The sequence below is a fragment of the Melanerpes formicivorus genome, unplaced genomic scaffold (assembly GCF_026170545.1).
Source record: "Melanerpes formicivorus ecotype bairdi unplaced genomic scaffold, bMelFor1.0.p_v2 SCAF_5, whole genome shotgun sequence".
In the NCBI taxonomy this organism is placed as follows: domain Eukaryota; kingdom Metazoa; phylum Chordata; class Aves; order Piciformes; family Picidae; genus Melanerpes; species Melanerpes formicivorus.
This window is the reverse complement of record NW_027142357.1, coordinates 16,370,094-16,391,557: the sequence shown is the minus strand read 5'-3', so window position 1 is coordinate 16,391,557 and position 21,464 is coordinate 16,370,094. Positions and strand designations below refer to the sequence as shown.

The window sequence follows — 21,464 nt, the reverse complement described above, 5'->3', positions numbered from 1 at the left end:
ATGGAGCTCATAATATGTGAACAAACGTAATGTTCTTTGAAAGCATATATAGTCACCATTAGAAGGAAATATCTTAGCGGGAACAAGTGAAAGAACTCATAAAGGATAGCAAATTGCTTAGTGGTGACATAAGAAGTGATCACAGAAATTATTTGGGTGACTGTAACTGCAAAATGCTGAATATAGGAGCAAAGATATGTCAATAAAGCTCAGGGAAGGAGATGTAGTATTAAAGACCCTTTGTGTCCAGTTCTGGGCCCCTCAGTTTAGGAAGGATGTTGACTTGCTGGAGCATGTCCAGAGAAGGGCAACAAGCCCTCTGAGGAGAGACTGAGGGAGGTGGGGTTGCTTAGCCTGGAGAAGAGGAGACTCAGGGATAACCTTATTGCTCTCTACAATTACCTTAAGGGAGGTTGTAGAGATTGGTCTCTTCTCCCAGGCAACCAGCACCAGAACAAGAGGACACAGCCTCAGGCTGCACCAGGGGAGGTTTAGGCTGGAGGTTAGGAGGAAGTTCTACAGAGAGAGAGTGATTGTCCATTGGAATGGGCTGCCCAGGGAGGTGGTGGAGTCACCATCACTGGAGGTGTTCAGGAGGAGACTTGATAGGGTACTTGGTTGCATGGTTTAGTTGATTAGGTGGTGTTGGATGATAGGTTGGACACGATGTTCTTGAGGGTCTCTTCCAATCTGGACTATTTCTTTTCTATTCTATTCTATTCTATTCTATTCTATTCTATTCTATTCTATTCTATTCTATTCTATTCTATTCTATTCTATTCCATTCCATTCCATTCCATTCCATTCTGAGGGTTTCCATTACTGTTTTCCCTGGATAAATAGTAAGGATAGCTTGACATATTAAGTTTAAAAAAAAAAAATCCATGCAAGATTTACGTGGAAACTGGATATGGTGATCTAGAGAAGAGTGGAAATCAGAAATGTATAAGCCATGAGAAAAATGAGAAAAATGATGGTGTTGTCCATAGTAGATGAGCAAAGCATTTTGGAAAGGACTACAGATCCAGAGCTTCATTTTGACAACTTTGAGGTAATGTCTTAGGTTGCCACAAGCTTCCACCAAAAATGCACTTTGAAGTTTTAATTCAGATAGAAGGAACAAAAGAGGTTTTATAGGGGTGCTCATTATTTCTATATTTGAGAAGTACACTGTTGAAGATCAGGAGTACTGTAAGTGTAGAAGAAAACTTGCAGCCTTTGCCATCCTCAGAGGCTGGCATAAGGGGAAAAGAACTGTCAGAGGATGGTAATGGGACCAGCATTACAAACAATGGAAGAAGAACCAGGGCAAAGTGTCAGAGACACCAGACATCAACAAGTTGGAAAAGATGAATATAGAGATCACAGGGAATTTTTGCCAGAAAGTTTTCAGGCTGAGTCCAAGGGCAACTTGATCAAAGGAAGTGGAGGATATATGGACAGAGAAAAAAAGATAGAATCAGTGAAGATAATTTTTGGTGCAATAGTGGTAAAGGGAGAAAAGTTAGGCAGTAGCTGGGGAGAGTTAAGTATGGGGTTAATGATTTCTTAAGGGTTTACTAACTGACCTCTGACTTGTATGCAAGGAGAGATTATCTAAACCACTCAATTAAGAAAAAATGGATTAAAGGTTTCAAGGACTGATTGTACAGATGAGGGAGATAGATAGCAGGTGATTTATGCAAAAAGGAAACGAGAGAAAGTTCACCACACGCATTCAGGAAGCTGTAGCATTTTCCTCTTGCAAAAAATATATACCCTTCTGTATTTCAGTTTTTTAAAACAAGCAAACAAAAATTTTATAGTGGGTATTTAATATTTTTCCAGCCCAGCGGCTGAATTTTTGGCCAAGAAACTCAAAGTGCCTAAGATGTGTGTTTCTAGTGTGTGCAGGGGGTAAGCTTTAAGTTTTCCCATGGCTAGTAATGACAGCAATGTTTCTGATACATTCACCAAACAGGTCAGAGGTAAGATAAGGCAAGTGCTTCTTAAACTCAAATACATTTGGTGTTTCTTACATTGAAATAGTTGGCATGTACCTGAGATGACTAAACCTGCTGGTTAAGCTGTATTCTGTTGAGATGATGCCCGTCAGAGAAGAAAAGCATTTAATAATTGCTCGGCTCCTGTGGAAGGAGGCTTCTGCCAGGTAGCTGCTCTTGTGGGCTCTGATGGTCCTTGGCTTCTGCTGGAGGTGGCAACAGCAGGAAGCATTTGGTGCTTTTCCCAGTGGGGAGCTCCCTGGAGCTGGGGACTGTGCACTGTGCCCAGCTGAGCCATAGTGCAGTGCCTGTCATATGGAGAGCCTTGGTGCTTCACATGGAACACCCAATGCTTCTGGAAACATTAGGCAATTGAGGACCTCTCCTGATTTCCCAGACCTCCAAAGGTAATAAAAATCATCTCACACTGACACCAGCTGCTCCCTCTGCACAATCACACACAGCCCACCAGCTCAGTGGACTTTTGTGGGTCAAGATTTCTCAAGGGATCACTGACGCAGCCTTTTCTCTCCTCCTTGGACTTGTTTGTGAGCACAAAGGCCTGACAGATCTTCTCAGTCTAGACCAAGGCAAAGAAAGTACTGAGCACCTCAATCCTGTCTGTGTCTAGATTGCTGACCTCACTCAGCTGCAGGCCCACAGTTTTCTCATTCTTTTAATGTGAAGGTAGGGGATGAACCTCTTCCTGTAGCTCCTGACATCCTTTTCTAGTTTCAATTCAAGTTGATATTGACCTTTTCTAGCACCATCCCTGTATTGTGGGCCGTTTTTAAACGTGTTCCTCATTTCTACATTGTCCTGTGTTTTCCACACTGGAGCTCAGTCATGGGGCCCCCGCTGAGAGATGATCTGATATAGATGCTTGTTCTCTTGTATCACTAAGAGCCAGACCTGTGCTTGGAGAAGGTTGCCCTGAAGACTTGCCAGATCTTCTGGGCTCTCTCACCTTCACAAATGTTTCCCACTTCATGCTCCTTAGCCAAAGAGTAAGATGTGGTTCTTTATGACATTCACTTTGGTTTCTTTCTGTTGTTTTGTGATTTAAAAAAATTATTTCACCTGGTGAAAAAAACATATTAAAAAAATGAGGAAGGAGTTTCAGAGAAGTCAAGACATATTTGACTGTTAAAACCAAAACAAAATGTTCCACAGAAAAAGAGATGTGCTCTTTCCTGTTAAGTGGCATGAATATGGGTTTTGTGTTGTGGTATTAGTTTTGGTGAGGGAGCCGGAACATATTCACTTTGGCCACGTTTTGGGTTTTTTGGTTGGTTGGCTGGTTGGGGTTGGTTTTTGGTTTTTTTGGTGGTTTTTTGTTTGTTTGTTTGTTTTACATTATAATTTCAAAGTGATCTCAGTTCTGAAATGCTGAAAATCAGGCTTATTTGTCTCCTGCCCAGCTTTACCTTTTACTGCTCTATGAAAATCTGGAAGTGTGTTTTTGATAGAGAGAGGATCATCTCCAAATCATAAAACTAAATAACCCTTCAAACTTTAGGGAATTCAAATTGCCAAACAGACTTCAATCACGGCTATGGTAAATGTCAACACTGGTCCTTAGGCAGTGAAGCGGGCTTGAAGGAAGAAGTTAAATAGGATGGGGAACTGCCTTAATTACTTGAGATGGGGAGCTGCCTTAATTACTCAAATCAATTTGGTTTTATTTTTTTTTCAGGAGCTATTTAATTCAGAAACACTCGCTTATTTCATACCTTGCGATTACTGCTTAGCCTTCTAATCTGGTGCTTTGGTCAGATGGAGAGAAGCAAAAAGACAGCTGTTGATTAAACCGCATAGATGTTATGTGACTGCATAAATGCCAGGAAGTTGTTCCATTTGCTCTCACAATTTATGTGTAATCTAGAAATATGCTTTGAGGCAGTGACTTCATCTAAAAAGAATTACCAGTTCAAAGTGTATTAGTGCACGGCTGCTGAATATGGCTTGGCATTAAGGGTTTCTTCGTCAGCATTAACTGGATTAAATTACCTGCAGTGAAATACGACCCCTTGGAGGAAAAACAATTCTGGCTTTGGAAACATAAAAAAGCAGGGGAATGGAGGGTGGGGTTGTGTGGATGTGGGGCAGGGGGTGGGGGTGATAGTGAAGGGAAAAGGAAACTAAGGGGCAGTGTTCAGACAGGCTTTGTTTTAAGGCAGAATAAGAGTTTGGAGAAGCTGGGGGCGGGTTGGTGTTAAATTGTTGCCAGGGAGAGTTGAGAAGGAGCTGCCTTTGGGCTGGAAAGGGATTTTTACTGACAGACTTTTCAGGCAAAGCCCCAGTCATGATATGACCTTACAGAGCAGCAGCAGGGACTGGGGACCAGTGGGGTCAATGGAACAGCTGGGACCCCATGAGCCATCTCCACATGCAAGGGGAGAGCAGGGCAGGGCACTGTGGCCTGAGGTCAAAGGTATGGGAGAAACAGCATCAGCACAGTGCAGGCACAATGTTTCAAAAGTGTGAGAGTGCCCACAAATTCAGAGTTACCCACTGCCTGGAATAAGGGACACTGAGGAGACAGTGTCTAGACTGTGGATCTACATTTGCAGCCCTCCCTATTTGCAACTGATATTATGAACTTTGTGTAGTTCACATGGAATCAGTAACTTGATGTTATTGACTTGAATCTGCTGAATGTGCAAAAAGTATCTTCTAAAATATCCCACACATATCCTCCTAGATATCCTGGCTTTGGGATTTTGGGTTGTTGGTGTTTTTTTTTTATTGTTTCTTTCTGTGAGTAAAATCTTAGAATCTATATTTGTTGCTCATCTTTTCTATTGTGCTTCAGTAATAAATAGAAACAAACTCCAAGTAATAGTGTTCTGGGGCCTTTTGATTGCTATCTGACAATGCTGGGGGCATTAACTGTGTTATTGGAGTAAGAAGATTGATAAGATGAGAAGGAAATAACCTTTCTAATAACTTATCATTACCATAGTAGCAGTTGTAAGAACACTTGAGGTGACCTGAGTAGTAAGTTTTCACTCAGTCTCCAGCAGAATGTAACCTTTCAGCAAACAGTTTAGTATTGCTAAACAAAGCTACTGGGTATGAATAGCTCCAACTCAGAGAAAAGTACCTCTATGGACAGAGCTCCGCCTCACTATTTGTGTATCCTTTGCTTTGGATTGACAAAAGACAGGGCATACAACTGGGATAACTGCTGGAGTGACACTTAAGAGCCACTGTAATGGATTTTTCTCTTGAATTGTTTAGCTGAGCAGGAGTTGTAGATGAATACACCAGTGTGCCCCTGGATACAGCCAGTTCCAACACCTTCTGACCACCCTTGGCACCTACTGCATGTTACTGCAATGTTATGTGCCTAGATAGACATTTAATCTGAGTATGACTGCTGCCATATAGCTAAGTATTTTTATCATCCTAGAATTTTCTTTGCAGTGTAAAAGCATGACACTTTATGTCTTTATGAGAAATTCACCAGCTTTTTCTGTCACACATATTCATACTTTGCTGACAGGAATTTCATGACCTGTACATAGATTTATATTTACTTACTTCATAGTGTAACTGACCATCTTCTTTCATAATGCCACATATACAGCCAGTTAATTCTGACAACTTCATGCTGTCAGAACATCTTGAGGCTTATGACTAATGGCAATAGGTCTTGTGCACTTATGGGTCAGTGTGGGAAACCCTGTCACTTCCAAATGACACTGTGGTATTACATGACTAGCAGAGGTGAATGTGGACTGTAGAATGGAGGCTATGAAAAATCATTAAATAAGATTGATAGCTGCCTACTAAGTGAAAAATCAGTCAGTAATGCTCATTGAAGCCATTCCATCTCCATTTCCTGCACTTTTCACATTGACTGTTACAATTAAACCACATGGCTAAAAGTCTTCACTACTGCTAAAAATACTACTCCATGAAGCTTCATCATACCACCTTTATATCACATGCCTTCATTTCTGCCCACAACTTTCCCTTTTTTGTATTTGAAAACATGCTTGTACTGAACATGAGACAGGGAAAAAAAGTTTTCAGTTGGATAATTTGCCTAGAACCTGCTTCATTTGCTGGCTGAAACCAGCCAGCAGCAGATACTTCACAGTTTCTTCAAAACTAAACTTCTAAATATCTTGTGATAGGTATTTATCCATTTCATTCAGCCCCGTATGGGAACATCTCCATGTGAGAATTGATCCTGTCATGGGGTCGGTGGCAGCAGTTCCCTCTCTGTTAGGTACAGTGCTCTTTTTTTTTTGTTGCATCAGGGCAGCTCTACAGGTTGTGTGCAGGCTATGGGGATACATGCTGTAGAATATCTCTGGTGCACATGGGAAACTGTGATCATGGGGCTTGGGGTCCATGTGAGTGATGTCCTCCAGGAAAGTCAGTCTTAGAATGAGGCTCAAGTTAAAATTCTGATAGAATAATTCCCATATGTGCTGCCTGAACCTTAAAAATTTTTTACTTGCTTGAGATGGGCAGTACTTATTGGATCATTGGTTACCAAGAAAAAAAAGAGAACCAAATACTGCTCTCTTCTACAATGCATCTTTCAGAAGTTTTTTTTCAATAAAATATGATAAATTTCAAGGAAGTGAATGTGTCTGTTAGAAATACACCATAGTACTGTTTGAAATAAGAGAAGGGCAAAAAATGGGGTCAGTATAGATATCACAAAATTTGTCACTAGTTTGGGGGTTTATTTCTTCCTTCAGGAAAACATGTCCAATGCAAGCTAACACTTTAACCATGACTTCTGTATCTTCAGGGATTAAGCATCTGAAGAGTCAGAACGATTCAGCTTTTCCAGAGGAAGAAGAAGGAGTTAGTGAAAGGGAAGAGGAATGGGGCCACTAAACAGCGTGGAGCTGCCTCAAGCCCTATCAGAGAGAGTAAGTGAACTGCAGCAGCTGTGCGTGACTCAGACCATTCACCACTGCTTGTGTCCCCACACAGCAGCTCTTGGCATGCCAACAGCACCTGGGCTCCCTGGGGAACACCCTTGGCTGGGTTTTACAGCCGCCTGCAAATGTGTTCTGAGACCCTTACACCCAAAGATAAAACAGTTATTTTAAAGTAATTTTTCTTTTTTTCTATGACTTAGCAATGTAATTTGTAAATGTGTTAGTGACCTGACATCGGTACTGCCAGAGCTTAACTACTGTGTGTACTCTAAGGCCTCTTGTAAATAAAACTGATTTAAAAGCCACAAAATAAATACATTCATTTAGACAAGACTGGGTATTGAACAGTGGGTTTGTGTAGTGCGCAGAGAAATAATGCTTTCAGTTACGTGCAGCTTTTACCAGTATTGCTGAAGCTACTTGCAGTGACAGTGGTAGAAACAAAGTAAGCAGAGGTGATTCAGTCTAGAGAATGATGCAAAGACACTGTTCCTCATATTTCCTGGATGCAAAATCATCGAGTCACAGAATGCACTGGGCTGGAAGTAACCTCTAGAGATAATCTAGTCCAAAACCTCTGCAATGAGCAGGGACATCTCCAAGTAGATCGTGTTGCTCAGAGTCCCAACAAGCCTGACCTTGAGTGTCTCCGTGGATGGAGCCTCCTATACAGTACTTAAGGTCCTTTGCTTTCTGCAAGACTGTTATTATATGTAGGCATTAGGAAAACTTTTGATTTAGGAGTCAGAGGAAAGACAGAAGTATGCGAGACATACAAGCAGGATCCCAGGCACCACCTGAGCTGTGGGAAATGCCAATATTCACCTTTGTCACCTCCAGCATGCACAGGGTACAGCCTTCTCTGAGCAGGGGGGACAGATGTCCCATGTTTGTCAGTTTCAGCCAGTAAAGGGTGGCATATCAAGCTGTGGCAATTTAGCATATATGAGTCCTAGGGGTTTTGATAGAAGTTTGGCATGGTTCATGCCAACATTTTCATTTCTTAGACTATACAAACTCTATAGCATAAAATGAGATAAGGTGAATAAGAAAAAAAGTATTTCTTCAAAGCTGCACTTGACTTGTTTCCTTTTTTACCAATGACAATTTTTTAAACCAATTCAATGTATTATTAACTCTTTGCCTATGAAACAAAGTTTTACCCTTGGTTTAACTTTCCACTGCTTTAAAGGGCTGAGCTAGCAAGAACAAAATAAATTTAAAGAATAACAAAATGTAGGAAAATAAAGAGCCCTTTGTCTACGCCTTGCATGGAGATTTCATCCTTAGTTCAAGGCTTTCCCTGAAGATCTGCTGAGAACAGGATGTGTCAACAATTGTTTCTTTATACTTGGGAGCCATCTTTTTGCCCTCCATCTGTATCTCTGTATCTGTCCTCTTTGTTGCCATTTTCTGTAGAAACACTGTAGAATCTGTGACTCCAGCTCAGCGTGAACAAACAAGAAGGATTAGAAAGACTCCTCGTTTCTACAGTTGCAAGACTGATGGATTTTTGAGCCAAAACCAAACCAACCAACCAACACCAACCAACAAAAAAACAAAAAAAACCCACCCCAAAACACTACCACCACCCCCCCAAAAAAAAAAAAAAAAAAAAAGACAAAAAAAAAAAAAGGAATGGCCCTTCAGAAACAATGTGAATGTTAAGACTGGGACAGTAGCAAGAAATGCTGGGCCCTGGTCCCAGCATTGCCAGAGCTATGCTTTTGTAGAGCACCATGCTCTCCACATAGTTGCTCATTGCCACAATACTCCCAGTTGTAAACCAGTCATTGGTGTTTAATCTCACGCTATCCATCTGTGTTGCTAGACAACAAAGTGCTTTTGATAGTAATGGCTTTTTGCTGATTATAAGTACCCACAGACTTCAGTAGAGGACTGTCTACACTTAGGGGAAAATGAGAAAAATTGTGATTTGTCATATCTGATACCAAGACAAGGTATAAAACACTTAGAAATCTCAACATTTCAAAGGTAACACAAAACACCTGATAAGAACTTGGAAAATTCACCACCGAACACCCTATTTCGGGATGACTTTTGGACTTGAGGATGATTACACCTTAGAACCAGATCTAGGATTGTTACTGCAGCAACGTGAGGACAACAGATCTGTTTTACAGCTATGATCTGGATGAAGCATCAAGGTCTGAGAAGAGCCTTGGACAGCCATGCCAGTATTTAGATGCATGTACAAACCCCTGGTCTTATTATCTCCTCATCTCTAAATATTCCACCTGGGTTTTATATTTTCAAACCCTTTTTCTTTCTTGATCCAAGGTTATGCAAGCAGCATGTCTGAGTGTGGGAATAGACTCCTCCTTTCTGGCAAACAGACAGGACTCATTGCAGAGATTTTACTATGGATCCACCCTGACATCATTTGCTGGTGGGATGTCATCTGAAGGACAAAGGCAGGATGCACTTTTTTTTATACTTCAGCTATTTTTAGGTTAGTGTTCTTATCTTAAAAAGATAAGAAATCCCTTTTCATCTGATCTTCCACTTGTGAGGTGTACAGTAAGAGGAGCTATAAGGAAAGAATAAGTAAAACAACAGAGTTCGGGGGGCGGAAATTGCTTGTCATGAAGCAGAGCTGAAGCACTGCAGTGGAGTGTCAGTGCATCCCACATGATAGAAATATCTGGGTGTGGGAAAATCAGAAAGGAAGTTCAGAAAAAGCAGTGTGCTTACTAAACTAGGTCTCTTCTGGGGTTTAGCACAGCCTCTGACATTTGAAAAGAGCAGACTTACATGGAAAGCCTCTCATATGCTTTAACATGTAATTGAAGGCTCTGGTTGTCTCGCAGCATGGTGAGCTCCACACAGGTACACTTGAACTAATCAGATCTCCTTGTGGAAGTCAGTGGTCAATCATTATTGCCCAACATGCTTATGTCACCAAAAACGTGGATTAAAACAAACAAAAAGTCAAGGGATTGCAGGAAACGTTATTGGCAGAATTGAAAGGAGGCTGTTTCCTCACACTGATCTCAGTCTTCTCCTAGTATCCTTTAACTCATGAATGTAAGCAGTTTAAAGGCATTTTGTCATTGCGTTTTACAACCTTGTTTCTTTTTCTTATGGTACACTTGTCATTTCATGGCAGGTTCTTCCCTTCAGGAAGATTTGTTGAGACATAGTGGTAATAAGTTATTCAGAAAAAACTCCCCAGTTTGACTTATAGGAGGCTATTCATTGTTTGTTCTCCAGGTGCAAAACCAGACAATGCTTAGTTTCAAAGTAAGAGCCAAGATTTAAAAGTCCTATCTAAAGCATAATTTCCACTAAAGTCAGAGGAATTTACTTGAGAATGGCCACAGGTTCTGTCCAACAGCATGCTTTCCTTTGAAGAAATATGATGTGTAAAGGACAGAAAATATTTTCTTATTCTGCTATATCAGTTACTTAATTTCTTGCATTTTTTTTTCAAGGTTGCCATAGATGCTCTTAAGTATTCAAATACTACCCCACTGTCTTCTCATCATGTCATTATTTCTCCTCACTAAAATAAACTGAAAAAAATCACCACTAATTCTCGAAACACTGGTGTTATTGAACCAAACCAATCACATTCAACACTACTGTCAACTCAACTCTGAGGTGGGGCTGCAGGCAGAGGCCTGGGACTCCCATGATGTCTAAGGTCCAGGTCAGTCAGTAAGGAAGAGATTTCCAGTCTGTTTCACTCCCCCTAGCAGACTACAATTCCAAAAGCCAGGTTGGTGGAAGCTTTTCCTCTTTAAAAATGAGTATTTATTTTATTCCACAAGGCAAACTGTTGAGTGGCTGTCCAAGCCCTTTTCAGAAATAGTCTGTGTAGGCTGCAGTGCTGCAGGTGGTTGGGGATGGACCCAAGTAAGGCTCCTGTATGCTACAGGCTGTTTTTTTATGAGTCTGGCAGCTGGCACCATACAATGAAATGTGCCCAGTACAGTGCAGGGTTCCCCTCCAGGTTTTTTATGAGGGATCTTATTCCTGCACTACATAAAGCATCATCTGTCACCTAACATTGTGGGTACAATGCAAGGCAATATTTAAAACATGCTGTCCCTAAAGCTCCTCCTTCTCCTATGGCATTTACATTGGTGCTCAGGGTCACAGTTTTTCTTTCTTTCTTTTGATTATTTATTATTATTATTATTTTATTTTTTTTTTAAGGCAGCTCAGGCAATGGTGAGCTGCAGCAAGACTCTCAGTTGTTCTGTTGGTTTCTGACGCGCAATTTCATTTGACCTTTTCATTCACTGATACTAAATGCCTCCCATGCTTTGTTGTATTCTCTCCCTTATCCTCCAGTGAAGATAAGAGCACTGTGGGCAAATCTCAAGCAAGATCTTTGTGTACAGCTCACTAAACGTCAGGCTAGTAAGTTGCTACTAATTTCCAGTTGCAGCAAAGTTGCTTGGTGGAGTTTCTACAAGTTCACTGTCTATATTTCTGCTATAGAGAGGTTTTATTATTATTTGTTTTGTTGTGTTTATTAAATAACCTGGGCTTTTAGGGAATGAAAAAAATATATTTTGTACTACTGCCAGGCCACACATATTCCATTTCAATTCTGTAATGATTCATTTGCTTAGTATATACTGACCCATAGTGGTAAGCTAAGATTTCAATTGCAAGTTTCTAAATCTTTCTTTTTTCTGTGGCTTCACTGTTCAGAAAATGGCAGGAATACTTGCTGTGGATCAGGATAGTCTATGTAAATAGCTCACATTGTCTTCAATAGACATAGCAGGCATGTTAAAATATTGATGACAGGTGTTATTAGCTCTTCTGAAGGGAGGGAGGGCTGTGGGAAGTGTGAGCGTCGAAAGGTTATTCCAAAATGCAAAACAAAAATGTTGGCATTGACAAGCAATACTCTCCACATAATGAGAAACAAATAAGAACTCAGTATCTGGCACTAAGGAACACCTCAAGCTAACTGTGGAACGAGTATTAATTAGGTTTCCAAAATAACATCTTTCTGAAAAGCAGCTGAGGTGTAATATTGCTCCTTATTAATCAAAGCAATGGGACAATGTGAACTCTGCAAAAAATAAATGGTTTGCAGATGGCTGTGTGCATCTTTAATAATGACAGAAGACCACAAGTTACAGCTTTAAATGCCAGAGACCCTTTCTGCATCTTCTCTTTTTCACAGAGCAATATTTGCAATTTTCAAGGCAGTGAGGAAAGTGTGTTGGTTTCTTATTACATTTTCCCTGCAGCATAAATTCTGTTGATGTGCTTTCCTAATCATGCTAATTATACTGCCATATGTTGCTCTCATCTTTCTTTTTCTCTCCTAATGGGACATAGATTCTCTCTTTTGAATATGTCATTTGTTTATTACATTTATCAAGGGTTTTGCCATTATATGGGACTTTTAATTGCCTTTTTAAACACTCAGCAGATTGAATATTAAAAACACACATGAAGGTCAATTATAAATAATATTTAAATTGCTTGTGCCATTTTTATTCTCTAATTTACTGGAAATATCAGCTCCCTACTTCTGCTACTGTACCTACCATTTACTTGAGAGCACACTATCCCCCAGAACTAGTTTGGCTGTAGTCACAATTCTGCCTTACCTCAAATCACCTTGTGACTAACAGAACAGGGGTCTTTCTCAGACAGGAATGTTTAAATAAAGATGCATCATTCATTTTGTAACAATGTTCGACACAAATATGCTGCCATTTGCTCTAGTTGTCAACTACTAGAGTATGCCAGACAATAAAAAAGAAGTTCATTTGTGGCTAGTGAGAAAAAGACATTTCTGTCTCAAAAGAGAGAGGTTTCAAAGAGAAGGAAGCACAATTTCAATGTAAGAATTGAAGATGTCTTACAGTTGAGTAGTGCTTTATACAGCATTAGCCCCTCAGAGTACCTTTCACAGCAGAAAGCAATCAGTAAACCATCTGAATACAGAGAAAGCAAGAGACAACCAATTATTATCCAATTATCAAGTTAATTCCTGGTATAACAACACTAGCTGTATTGGCTTTCATGGAATTGCATCACAGGTAAATTTGAGCCTTTTGTTCACTGAATTTGAATTAAGATAATCATATCAGGCTTTGTACAAATAAATGGAAAATACTTTCATGCTACTGGTATTATGATACAAGTCACAAAGAATTATTGTAATGAAAGTCTTTCTTGCAGGTTCAGTAGTGTTGCTTGTAGGAGCATTAGGTGCTCTATGAGGATGATATAGTTTCCCAACTACACAAGTTAAAAAACATTCTGCTTAATCATTTTCCCCCTCAAAGCCCAGAGTGTACTTACCATTTTGATTTTGACTGCCTTATTTATGTATAATTTTAGAATAGAATAGAATAGAATAGAATAGAATAGAATAGAATAGAATAGAATAGAATAGAATAGAATAGAATAGAATAGAATAGACCAGACCAGGTTGGAAGAGACCTTCAAGATCATCACGTCCAACCTATCATCCAACACCACATAATCAACTAAACGATACAACCAAGCACCCTGTCAAGTCTCCTCCTGAACACCTCCAGTGATGGTGACTCCACCACCTCCCCGGGCAGCCCATTCAAATGGGCAATCACTCTCTCTGTGTAAAACTTCCTCCTGACCTCCAGCCTGAACCTCCCCTGGTGCAGCCTGAGACTGTGTCCTCGTGTTCTGGTGCTGGTTGCCTGGGAGAAGAGACCAACCTCTGCCTGTCTACAACCCCCCTTCAGGTAGTTGTAGAGAGCAATAAGGTCACCCCTGAGTCTCCTCTTCTCCAGGCTAAGCAACCCCAGCTCCCTCAGCCTCTCCTCATAGGGCTTGTGTTCCAAATCCCTCACCAACTTTGTTGCCCTTCTCTGGACATGCTTCAGCAAGTCAACATCCTTCCTAAACTGAGGGGCCCAGAACTGGACACAGTACTCAAGGTGTGGCTTAACCAGTGCAGTGTACAGGGGCAGAACGACCTCCCTGCTCCTGCTGGCCACACTGTTCTTGACGCAGGCCAGGATGCCATTGGCCCTCCTGGCTGCCTGGGCACACTGCAGGCTCATGTTCAGCCTACCATTGACCAGCACCCCCAGGTCCCTCTCTGCCTGGCCGCTCTCCAGCCACTCTGACCCCAGCCTGTAGCACTGCATGGGGTTGTTGTGGCCAATGTGCAGAACCCGGCACTTGGATGCGTTAAATCTCATGCCGTTGGACTCTGCCCATCTGTCCAGCCTGTCGAGGTCCCTCTGCAAAGCCTCTCTACCCTCCAGCAGATCAACTCCTGTCCCCAGCTTGGTGTCGTCTGCAAATTTACTGATGATCAACTCAATGCCCTCATCCAGATCATCAATAAAGATGTTAAAGAGCACAGGGCCCAGCACTGATCCCTGGGGCACACCACTAGTGACTGATCGCCAGCTGGATATGGCACCGTTCACCACCACTCTCTGGGCTCGGCCATCCAGCCAGTTCCTAACCCAGTGCAGTGTGCTCCCATCCAAGCCATGGGCTGACAGCTTGGCCAGGAGTTTGCTATGGGGCACAGTGTCAAAGGCCTTGCTGAAGTCCAGGTAGACTACATCCACAGGCCTCCCCACATCCACAAGGCGGGTCACCTGATCATAGAAGGAGATCAGGTTGGTCAGGCAGGACCTGCCCTTCCTATTTTATATTACTTCAGGCTTGTAATACTGATCTGTATAGGATGATAAAAGTTTGTAAAACTCATCAGCTTTAAAGTTTGTGTAATATGTAATTTGTCAGAAAAGCATGCTTGGTTAAGATATTATCTGTCCAAGCTTAGCTAATGGAAAGTTCTCCAACAGTTCTCCACAAAAGGTCTATAAGCAAAGGACTTGCCTAAGCACAAGGGAAGTCTTCTGAGCAAAGTTCAGCTCAAAGCAGTTAAAATCCCAGATTTTATAAGAGAGTTTAAAATTTATAATATTGTGGTTACATTTGCTTCTTTATTCCTGGGTGGACTACTTAGTTATTGACAGTTTGATAAAACTTCTCAATGTTTGCCCTGGGACATGGAAAAGGTATCTCTGGAGACCCATTAATTAATTAAATGAGCAGCAAAGTAAACTATCCCAGGCAAGTGGCCTAAACATTTGCATGGTGTATTTGACAGAGAACACTTTCTTTTCCTTAAAATATTGGATGTAATTTCCACTCACTTTTCCATACCACTTTTCAAGGATGTGATTTTTCAAAGAATGATTCAAAAGTGGTTGCACTCCCCTCTCAGACAAACCTTTGTCTGCTAAGGCACTGTAGATTTAAATCCCTTTAAGTTGCTGTTGAAGAATGTTAGCTGCACTTACACTTTTCTCTTTCTCATGTAATAACTCTATAGTCTGTTAAAAACTATACATTTTAGACACTTACCACTGGAGATCTTGATTGTTATTTTGAAGTTATTCTGGTCACAGTAGTGGCTTGTTTGACTTCTATCATCTGTACAACACAAGAAGGTCATTTGTGCATGCAGCTGGGACAGCAATTGGTAAAAAGGAACTGCAAAGAATGTGATATAAAGTAGTTGTCTTGATTTATTTCCATCCTATTCCTTGTTAAGATTTTATTGTTATCTAGGTCAATGGGATTCTTTCCATTCATTTCCAGCCAGAGTAGGAAGGGGCCCTGTTTACTCCTCCACTGAACTTGGATGATTAGATTTACACCATGACATGGAGATGCTTCTGAAAGATGTACCCTTCTTGAAGAATTCTTGCTAACAGGAACAATCCCAGTGACTCCATCAACACCAACCCATGCTAAGGATTTTTTAGAGTCAAATAAATTAAAACAAAAAATTCAATTGGTTATAGATTTCTTCATGTGAGGGCTATTTTAGCATAAAAGATAAGGCGGCAAGACCTGCCTGCAGAAATTGTTTTCAAGAGAGCTATTAAGATGCGGGTGAGCTTGTATGGCAAACTGGCACAGTTAATGGAAAAAGTGTGGAGTCACAGGTGGGTGAAAGGGTTGGGAACAATCATGTATGCTCAGCCACTTTTCAAAGACAACCATGCACAAAAGAGCAAACACGCTTCAGGAAAGCAAATTTGCAACTAACACTCAGGAGCTTCATGATCCTTGCCCTCAAATCAGATTTATTTGGGAATATCATCATAGGAAATACGGACAAATACAGCAGAATAAAAATACACACTTGTAGATTGTCTTGCTGAAGATTAAATAGAAAAATACCGGCTAGTTCATAACCCATAACAATATTACATAATATATCTGTCAGATATCTCAAGATAAAAATGCAAAATAAAACTCTTGAGGGCTATTCTACAGCAACTGCTCCTCAGTGTGCTCAGTGCAGGGGTACATGCCCATAATGCTGTGGGAGAGATGCATACACAAACACCATTTCTTATGGCCCCATGCAGTGCTTTGGTAGCGCAGCCTTACAGGTTTCAGAGAGAAACTATTGTTCAGGGAGAGGCCCTCTCAAGAAGCCTTTCTTCCATTTGAACATAAATTTCATCCAAGGTCAAAGCCTTAACTAATATGTGTTGGCTATGTTGGTCTTCTCCACCAAAGAATATTTCTCCTCACCCAAACAGCACACAAAGCTTTGGGTCACGTCCAGGTAAAATCTAGCTAAGACTAAAGGAAGAAAGAAAGAAAATCAGCTGTCATTAAAAAAAAAAAAAAGGACTATTTCAGTAACACCTACTATGGTGATTAAAACTGAATACAAATGAGCAAATAGGGTTATTTATACAGAAATCACATTTCAATATTAATGCATGAGTTCTGCAAGCAATGAGTTCCTCCTGTAAGAACAGGAGCTCCTTCTAGTTTTTTGGGGTGGGAGATCTTGGTGCCAGCTATAATAACAGCACATTGAGAGGCCCACAGGATGCTCCAAGTACTATGCAGAATCTGTTATAATTTCTGCTTTTATTTCCAGGAGAAAATTCCTGCAAAGTATACAAATCATGATGGGATAGAGACAGAATAAAAAAGTCAAGTTCAAATATGCTGAAAGTCTGAAATACAATAAAAACATTAAATTCTGATTGTTCCAGAATTTCTGTTTCAGTGAATAATAAATTACAATGTTATAGAACACTCTGTAACAAAGAAATACCTGACTGGCCTAGTTTTTAAAGATATTGGTCATCTTTTATTCTTTTCAGATACGGTTGGAACTGCAGATACTCAACATAGCTGAAATAAGGTCCCAAGTTCTCAGATTTTAAACAAGAAGAATTCTCACTGCCACAGAATATGGCTATTTAATATTTTTTTAAAGTCTGATATGACCATTATGTTTCTTCTCTTGTCATAATGACAATAAGAAGGCATAAGATGGTTTACATTTTATTATAAAGGAAAAAAAATAGTTCAACATTCCCCAGAAGGATGCAAAGGTGCACAGAGTGGTCCAGGTTACTAATGATTTGGTCAAACACTATCAGAGAGTATATAAATTCTTACCTGTTAGCAAAAAATATCAATTGCCTTGTAACATATATGATACAATTTAATCTGTTAACATTTCATTCATTAACTGCACTGTATAGATATTTGTTAATGCCAAACCAAGCCCTGGACCAGATACACAAAACAATTTAAATGCACTTTTTACATCCTATATGCACATACATTTCTTAAGTTAAAGCTATGCATACTATTTATACATAGCATGTATATGGCTTACATGTTCAATGACAGGAATTCTACCTTTTGGCATGCTCTTTTCCCAGGGCTCTGGGTTGCACTGTTCCCAGCTCAATTTCAATTGCTCCACTGTCAGAGAAGAGCCAGTCAACAGGTACAGAATTGTAAGGGTCCCTCAGCCTAGAGTGACTGATTTACAATCCCTTCTTCAATCAGGATGAAGCATGCCCTTGGTTAAGCTTAAGCCTGATGCCTGCTGTGGATAGATCCCTGAAGCAGCAGATGAATAGGTCCCAAGCATCCATCAGCCACTGAATAGAGGCAAGTGCAACCACCTCAGTGAGTCCTCTCCAGAGCAGACCATGGCAGAGTATAAAGAATTTTTTAAGTCAGTGAGGTAATAATCACAGAGTCTGAAAAGAGGAATTGGGAGCACAGTGACCCAAGCCATTCAAATGTCCACTGCACAGAGGGGAGCATGGAAGCTTCCTGGCAGGTTCCAGCAGAGGGAAATTAGGTTTTCTGCAGCTGCATGTAATACCTGGAAAAGCCAGGAGGAACCACATGAAGCTCAAGAGAAGCAGAGATGAAAATGGAGTCTCTTTCTGGGCACAGTTCAGGCTGGAGGGCTCATTCTGAGGCTTCTTGCAGAGGTAACTCCCTGTATGGTTTGCTTTTGCTGCATCTCAGGGAAAGCTATTTTCTTCTAATAAAACAAACTTTTATTAGAAAGGATTTTGCAGGATCCATGTTGTCATCTTTGCACCTGAGACAAAACATGACACAAGGCCTCAGTGCCACCTTCCAGTTCTGATACCCATTCTATCAGAGAAGCAACACAAAATTTTGCTGAAGTCATGTTCATGTATTCCTGTCACTGTCTCTTCTGCCCTACAAAGGAGCAACTGCATGGTAGGGCTGAAACCATTGATGATGTCTTACAAAATACTATAAGACTGATAATGTTTTAATATTTAATACTGGATGCTATTTAATTAATTTTGAAGAGATATTTCAAATACTGATTTGTTAAACACCAGTTTCCTTCATATGGCAGCCACTGCAGTCATCATCCATACAGGCCTTTACAGTATACGTATTTTTAATCTCTAGATACTTTAAGGAAGCTAACAAGTAAGACTGATGTTGCATGCAATATGGTTGCATGAAAGTATCTATAGCAACATTTCATTTGGCTTTCCATTTCCATTGGATGTCAACAGCAGCGACAAGTTAACAGCAATCCTGGGCAGATGGTAGTGTTGTGTTGTCACATGTCTCATGGCTAACTGGAAATGTCTGGTGTCCATGATGCAATAAAGCAAGGGCCAACTTTGGCTGAAAAAAATATTTTGGCTAGTTTAAGAAAGCAGAGTAGAGGAGGAAATAGCCACAACAAACACAACTGAAATCTTGCAAATTGTTAAGTGCCCTGAGTTACCAGCTCAGGGTTTTCTGTTTTACATGTTTGATCATTTTGTCCATTCACTCTCCACAGAAACAGGATGATCCAAGAGCAAGTTGACAGATGACAGCCTCTGAGAGTACAGGGTAGGAACAGCTAGAGTTCTTTTCTTCTGAAAAAAAAAAAAAAAAAAAAGAGGTCAAATGAAAAGTTCATGTACAATAGAATTTTAATGCTACTACTTCCAGTATTTAATATAAATGAATTGAGGATATTTTTTTGCATGATCATTTAATATGACATTAAGGATTCCAACATGTAAAAGTATTGTTTTCCTTTCTTTATATTGGCTTTTAAGAGGCCGTAGAAAGTGCTACCCTGTCCCATTTTATTGAAAACCACAACAGGAACAGAGAAAGAAGATAATAACAACACTAACTGAGTCTTTATGGTTATAAACCCTTCCCCATTGTAAGAAAGAAAAGACAAAATTACCTGTCCTGCCTGAAATGTCTGAAGCTTTTTAAGAAATAGTAAATCTAGTTCTGTATCAATGCTTCATTCTGCTCAGTGCCTTTTACTATATCTTCTGACTTCTTACAATGTTTAGGCTCACCTGGAAGACAAACAAATGTTATTGGGAACCTGAGTGAGAAAGATAACCACATTAAGAGAATCTGCACAGCCCTAGACAGATGGGAACTTTTCCTCTTGACTTTATTAAAGTTAAGATGAGGTTTCAGTCACTGCTTGCTTTAACTGTTTTCTCACCAGAATAAGCATAGGATTGAATTAACTAATCACTATGGTTTACCCATAAGGTGAAAGATAGAATGAAAGAGAAAGATCACAGTATGAAACAAAAATGATGATATATGAAGAGATTTACATAAGTAAATGTTAATGAAGTGAGCTTGGTTTTGGTTTATCTTCCAGCTTACTAGAAGTCAAAATTCACTTTCTGCAGAGAAGTGCTGTTTAAATCCTTTTTAACATAGGCTTTCAACTTTGGAGTAAGCTTCTCTCAGATAAAGATGCCATGTGAAGTTCTAAGAACTCAACTAATTCAGTCAGATGGGAGCAATGACACCAAGTGACACAAGCAGCTTTCAAACTAGGTGGTACAACAAACCAACAATCATCATATTAAACTGTAGCTTAAACTATTCCTTCAGTAACTGAATGAGTTTATCTGAGAAGATTCTAAACTGAGATAGTAGGCACAGGGATAATGTAGGAAACTTCCACTGTTATTTACTAACTATACAGTATCTTCTCAGTTTTAACCAGTTGATTGAGTGGCTGCACTAGTGGTTAATAATGTTGTACTGAAAATGTGAAAAAGCACAGAAGTCTCAAAAGTGGAGAAGATGAGCTGGAAGAAGCATAAAAAACTATAAAAGTAAAAATACAAGCAAGTGAAAGCTTTTGAAAGTCAGAAACCAAAGGTATGAGCAGCTGAAAGGGAAAATGGATGACGTACAACCTGAAATGAGAATAGTGAGTTGAAGAAGAGGCTTACAGATTAGAGAAAGAGAGCTCATGAAAATGAGGAAAGAAGAAAATTAATAGTTAAGAATTCACCATGGCTTCACTATAATCAAGTAAGAATTGCTACTGAATTTACCCTTGTTTCATTGCCATGAATAGTGGTAGAGTGGGTACATCCCACTCTGCAATGTGGCCACCAGTGGATGGGCCATACTTCCCCAGGAACTGGTCTTAACTGTCTCCCTTAGTTTACATAAAAAGTCTAGGTGGAATATAGACAACCCGTTCTCCAAAACTTTTGAAGTCTCATAATTGGATTAACAGGAATTAGAACAAAACATCACAGTATCACAGTATCACTTAGGTTGGAAAGGACCTCAAGGATCATCGAGTCCAACCTATCAACACAGACCCCATGACTAGACCATGGCACCAAGTGCCACGTCCAATCTCCTCTTGAACACCTCCTCTTGAACATGTCTCAAGATCTTGCAGCTTGAAGTTTGTTTAGGAGGAATTTAACAAAACTTCATTATTATTATTATTTATAAAATGAAAAAAGGGGAGCAGTGAGGAAAGGTGAGAAAGTAAAACATATTGATCTAAACATTTAAACTTTAAACTTGATATAGAGTGGTTTGTAGAGTTTAGGAGTGGAACAGAAGTGGTTTTTTGGAGGCCTTAAAAACATTTTATATGCTTAATTTTCATAAAAGCAAAACATTAACTTCTAAATCATATATAAACTTCTTCCTGCCAATGCATCAGCTTTTTTATGCAATCAACTTTGCCCTATGAATTGGTTGTTAATAGCTGTTATCTTTTAAGCTCTATTCTTAAAACACTAAATTTGCTCTCTTTGTATAACATTCCCTGCATCCTCATCCCATGCAGGTACACAGATGCCTTCTCTTAGTACCAAGATCTTGATTAACTACTGCTCTGTTAATCCACACAGTGTGCACCTCAAGCACCTCAGCAATCTGTGACCACTTTATGCAAGTGCTCAGGGTTCTACACATGGCTGAACACCACAGGGCCACC

At 40.0% G+C, this 21,464-nt stretch overlaps 2 protein-coding genes across 8 annotated transcripts in view; one reads left to right on the top strand and one right to left on the bottom strand.

The window, feature by feature from the left end:
- The window catches only part of PPP1R1C (protein phosphatase 1 regulatory inhibitor subunit 1C), an 87,288-nt gene that overhangs the window by 42,914 nt on the left and 22,910 nt on the right, over positions 1-21,464 (top strand). For 2 of the 4 annotated variants that reach the window (XR_010987352.1, XM_068138430.1), the window contains exon 5: positions 6,757-6,880. Coding sequence is in view for 3 of the 4 variants with exons in the window: in XM_068138430.1 (XP_067994531.1) it covers positions 6,757-6,845 (89 nt within the window). In the remaining variant the exon portion in view is untranslated. Of the gene's footprint in view, positions 1-6,756; positions 7,239-8,311; positions 10,530-21,464 lie in introns of those variants that run through there. The other 2 variants (XM_068138429.1, XM_068138428.1) reach the window with 2 other exon arrangements.
- PDE1A (phosphodiesterase 1A) overlaps positions 19,425-21,464 on the bottom strand; it is a 219,209-nt gene continuing 217,169 nt past the window's right edge. For all 4 annotated transcript variants that reach the window (XM_068138424.1, XM_068138423.1, XM_068138425.1 and 1 more), the window contains one exon: positions 19,425-19,545. In XM_068138424.1, the coding sequence (XP_067994525.1) occupies positions 19,469-19,545 (77 nt within the window). In that variant the 3' untranslated portion in view covers positions 19,425-19,468. The remainder of the gene's footprint in view (positions 19,546-21,464) is intronic.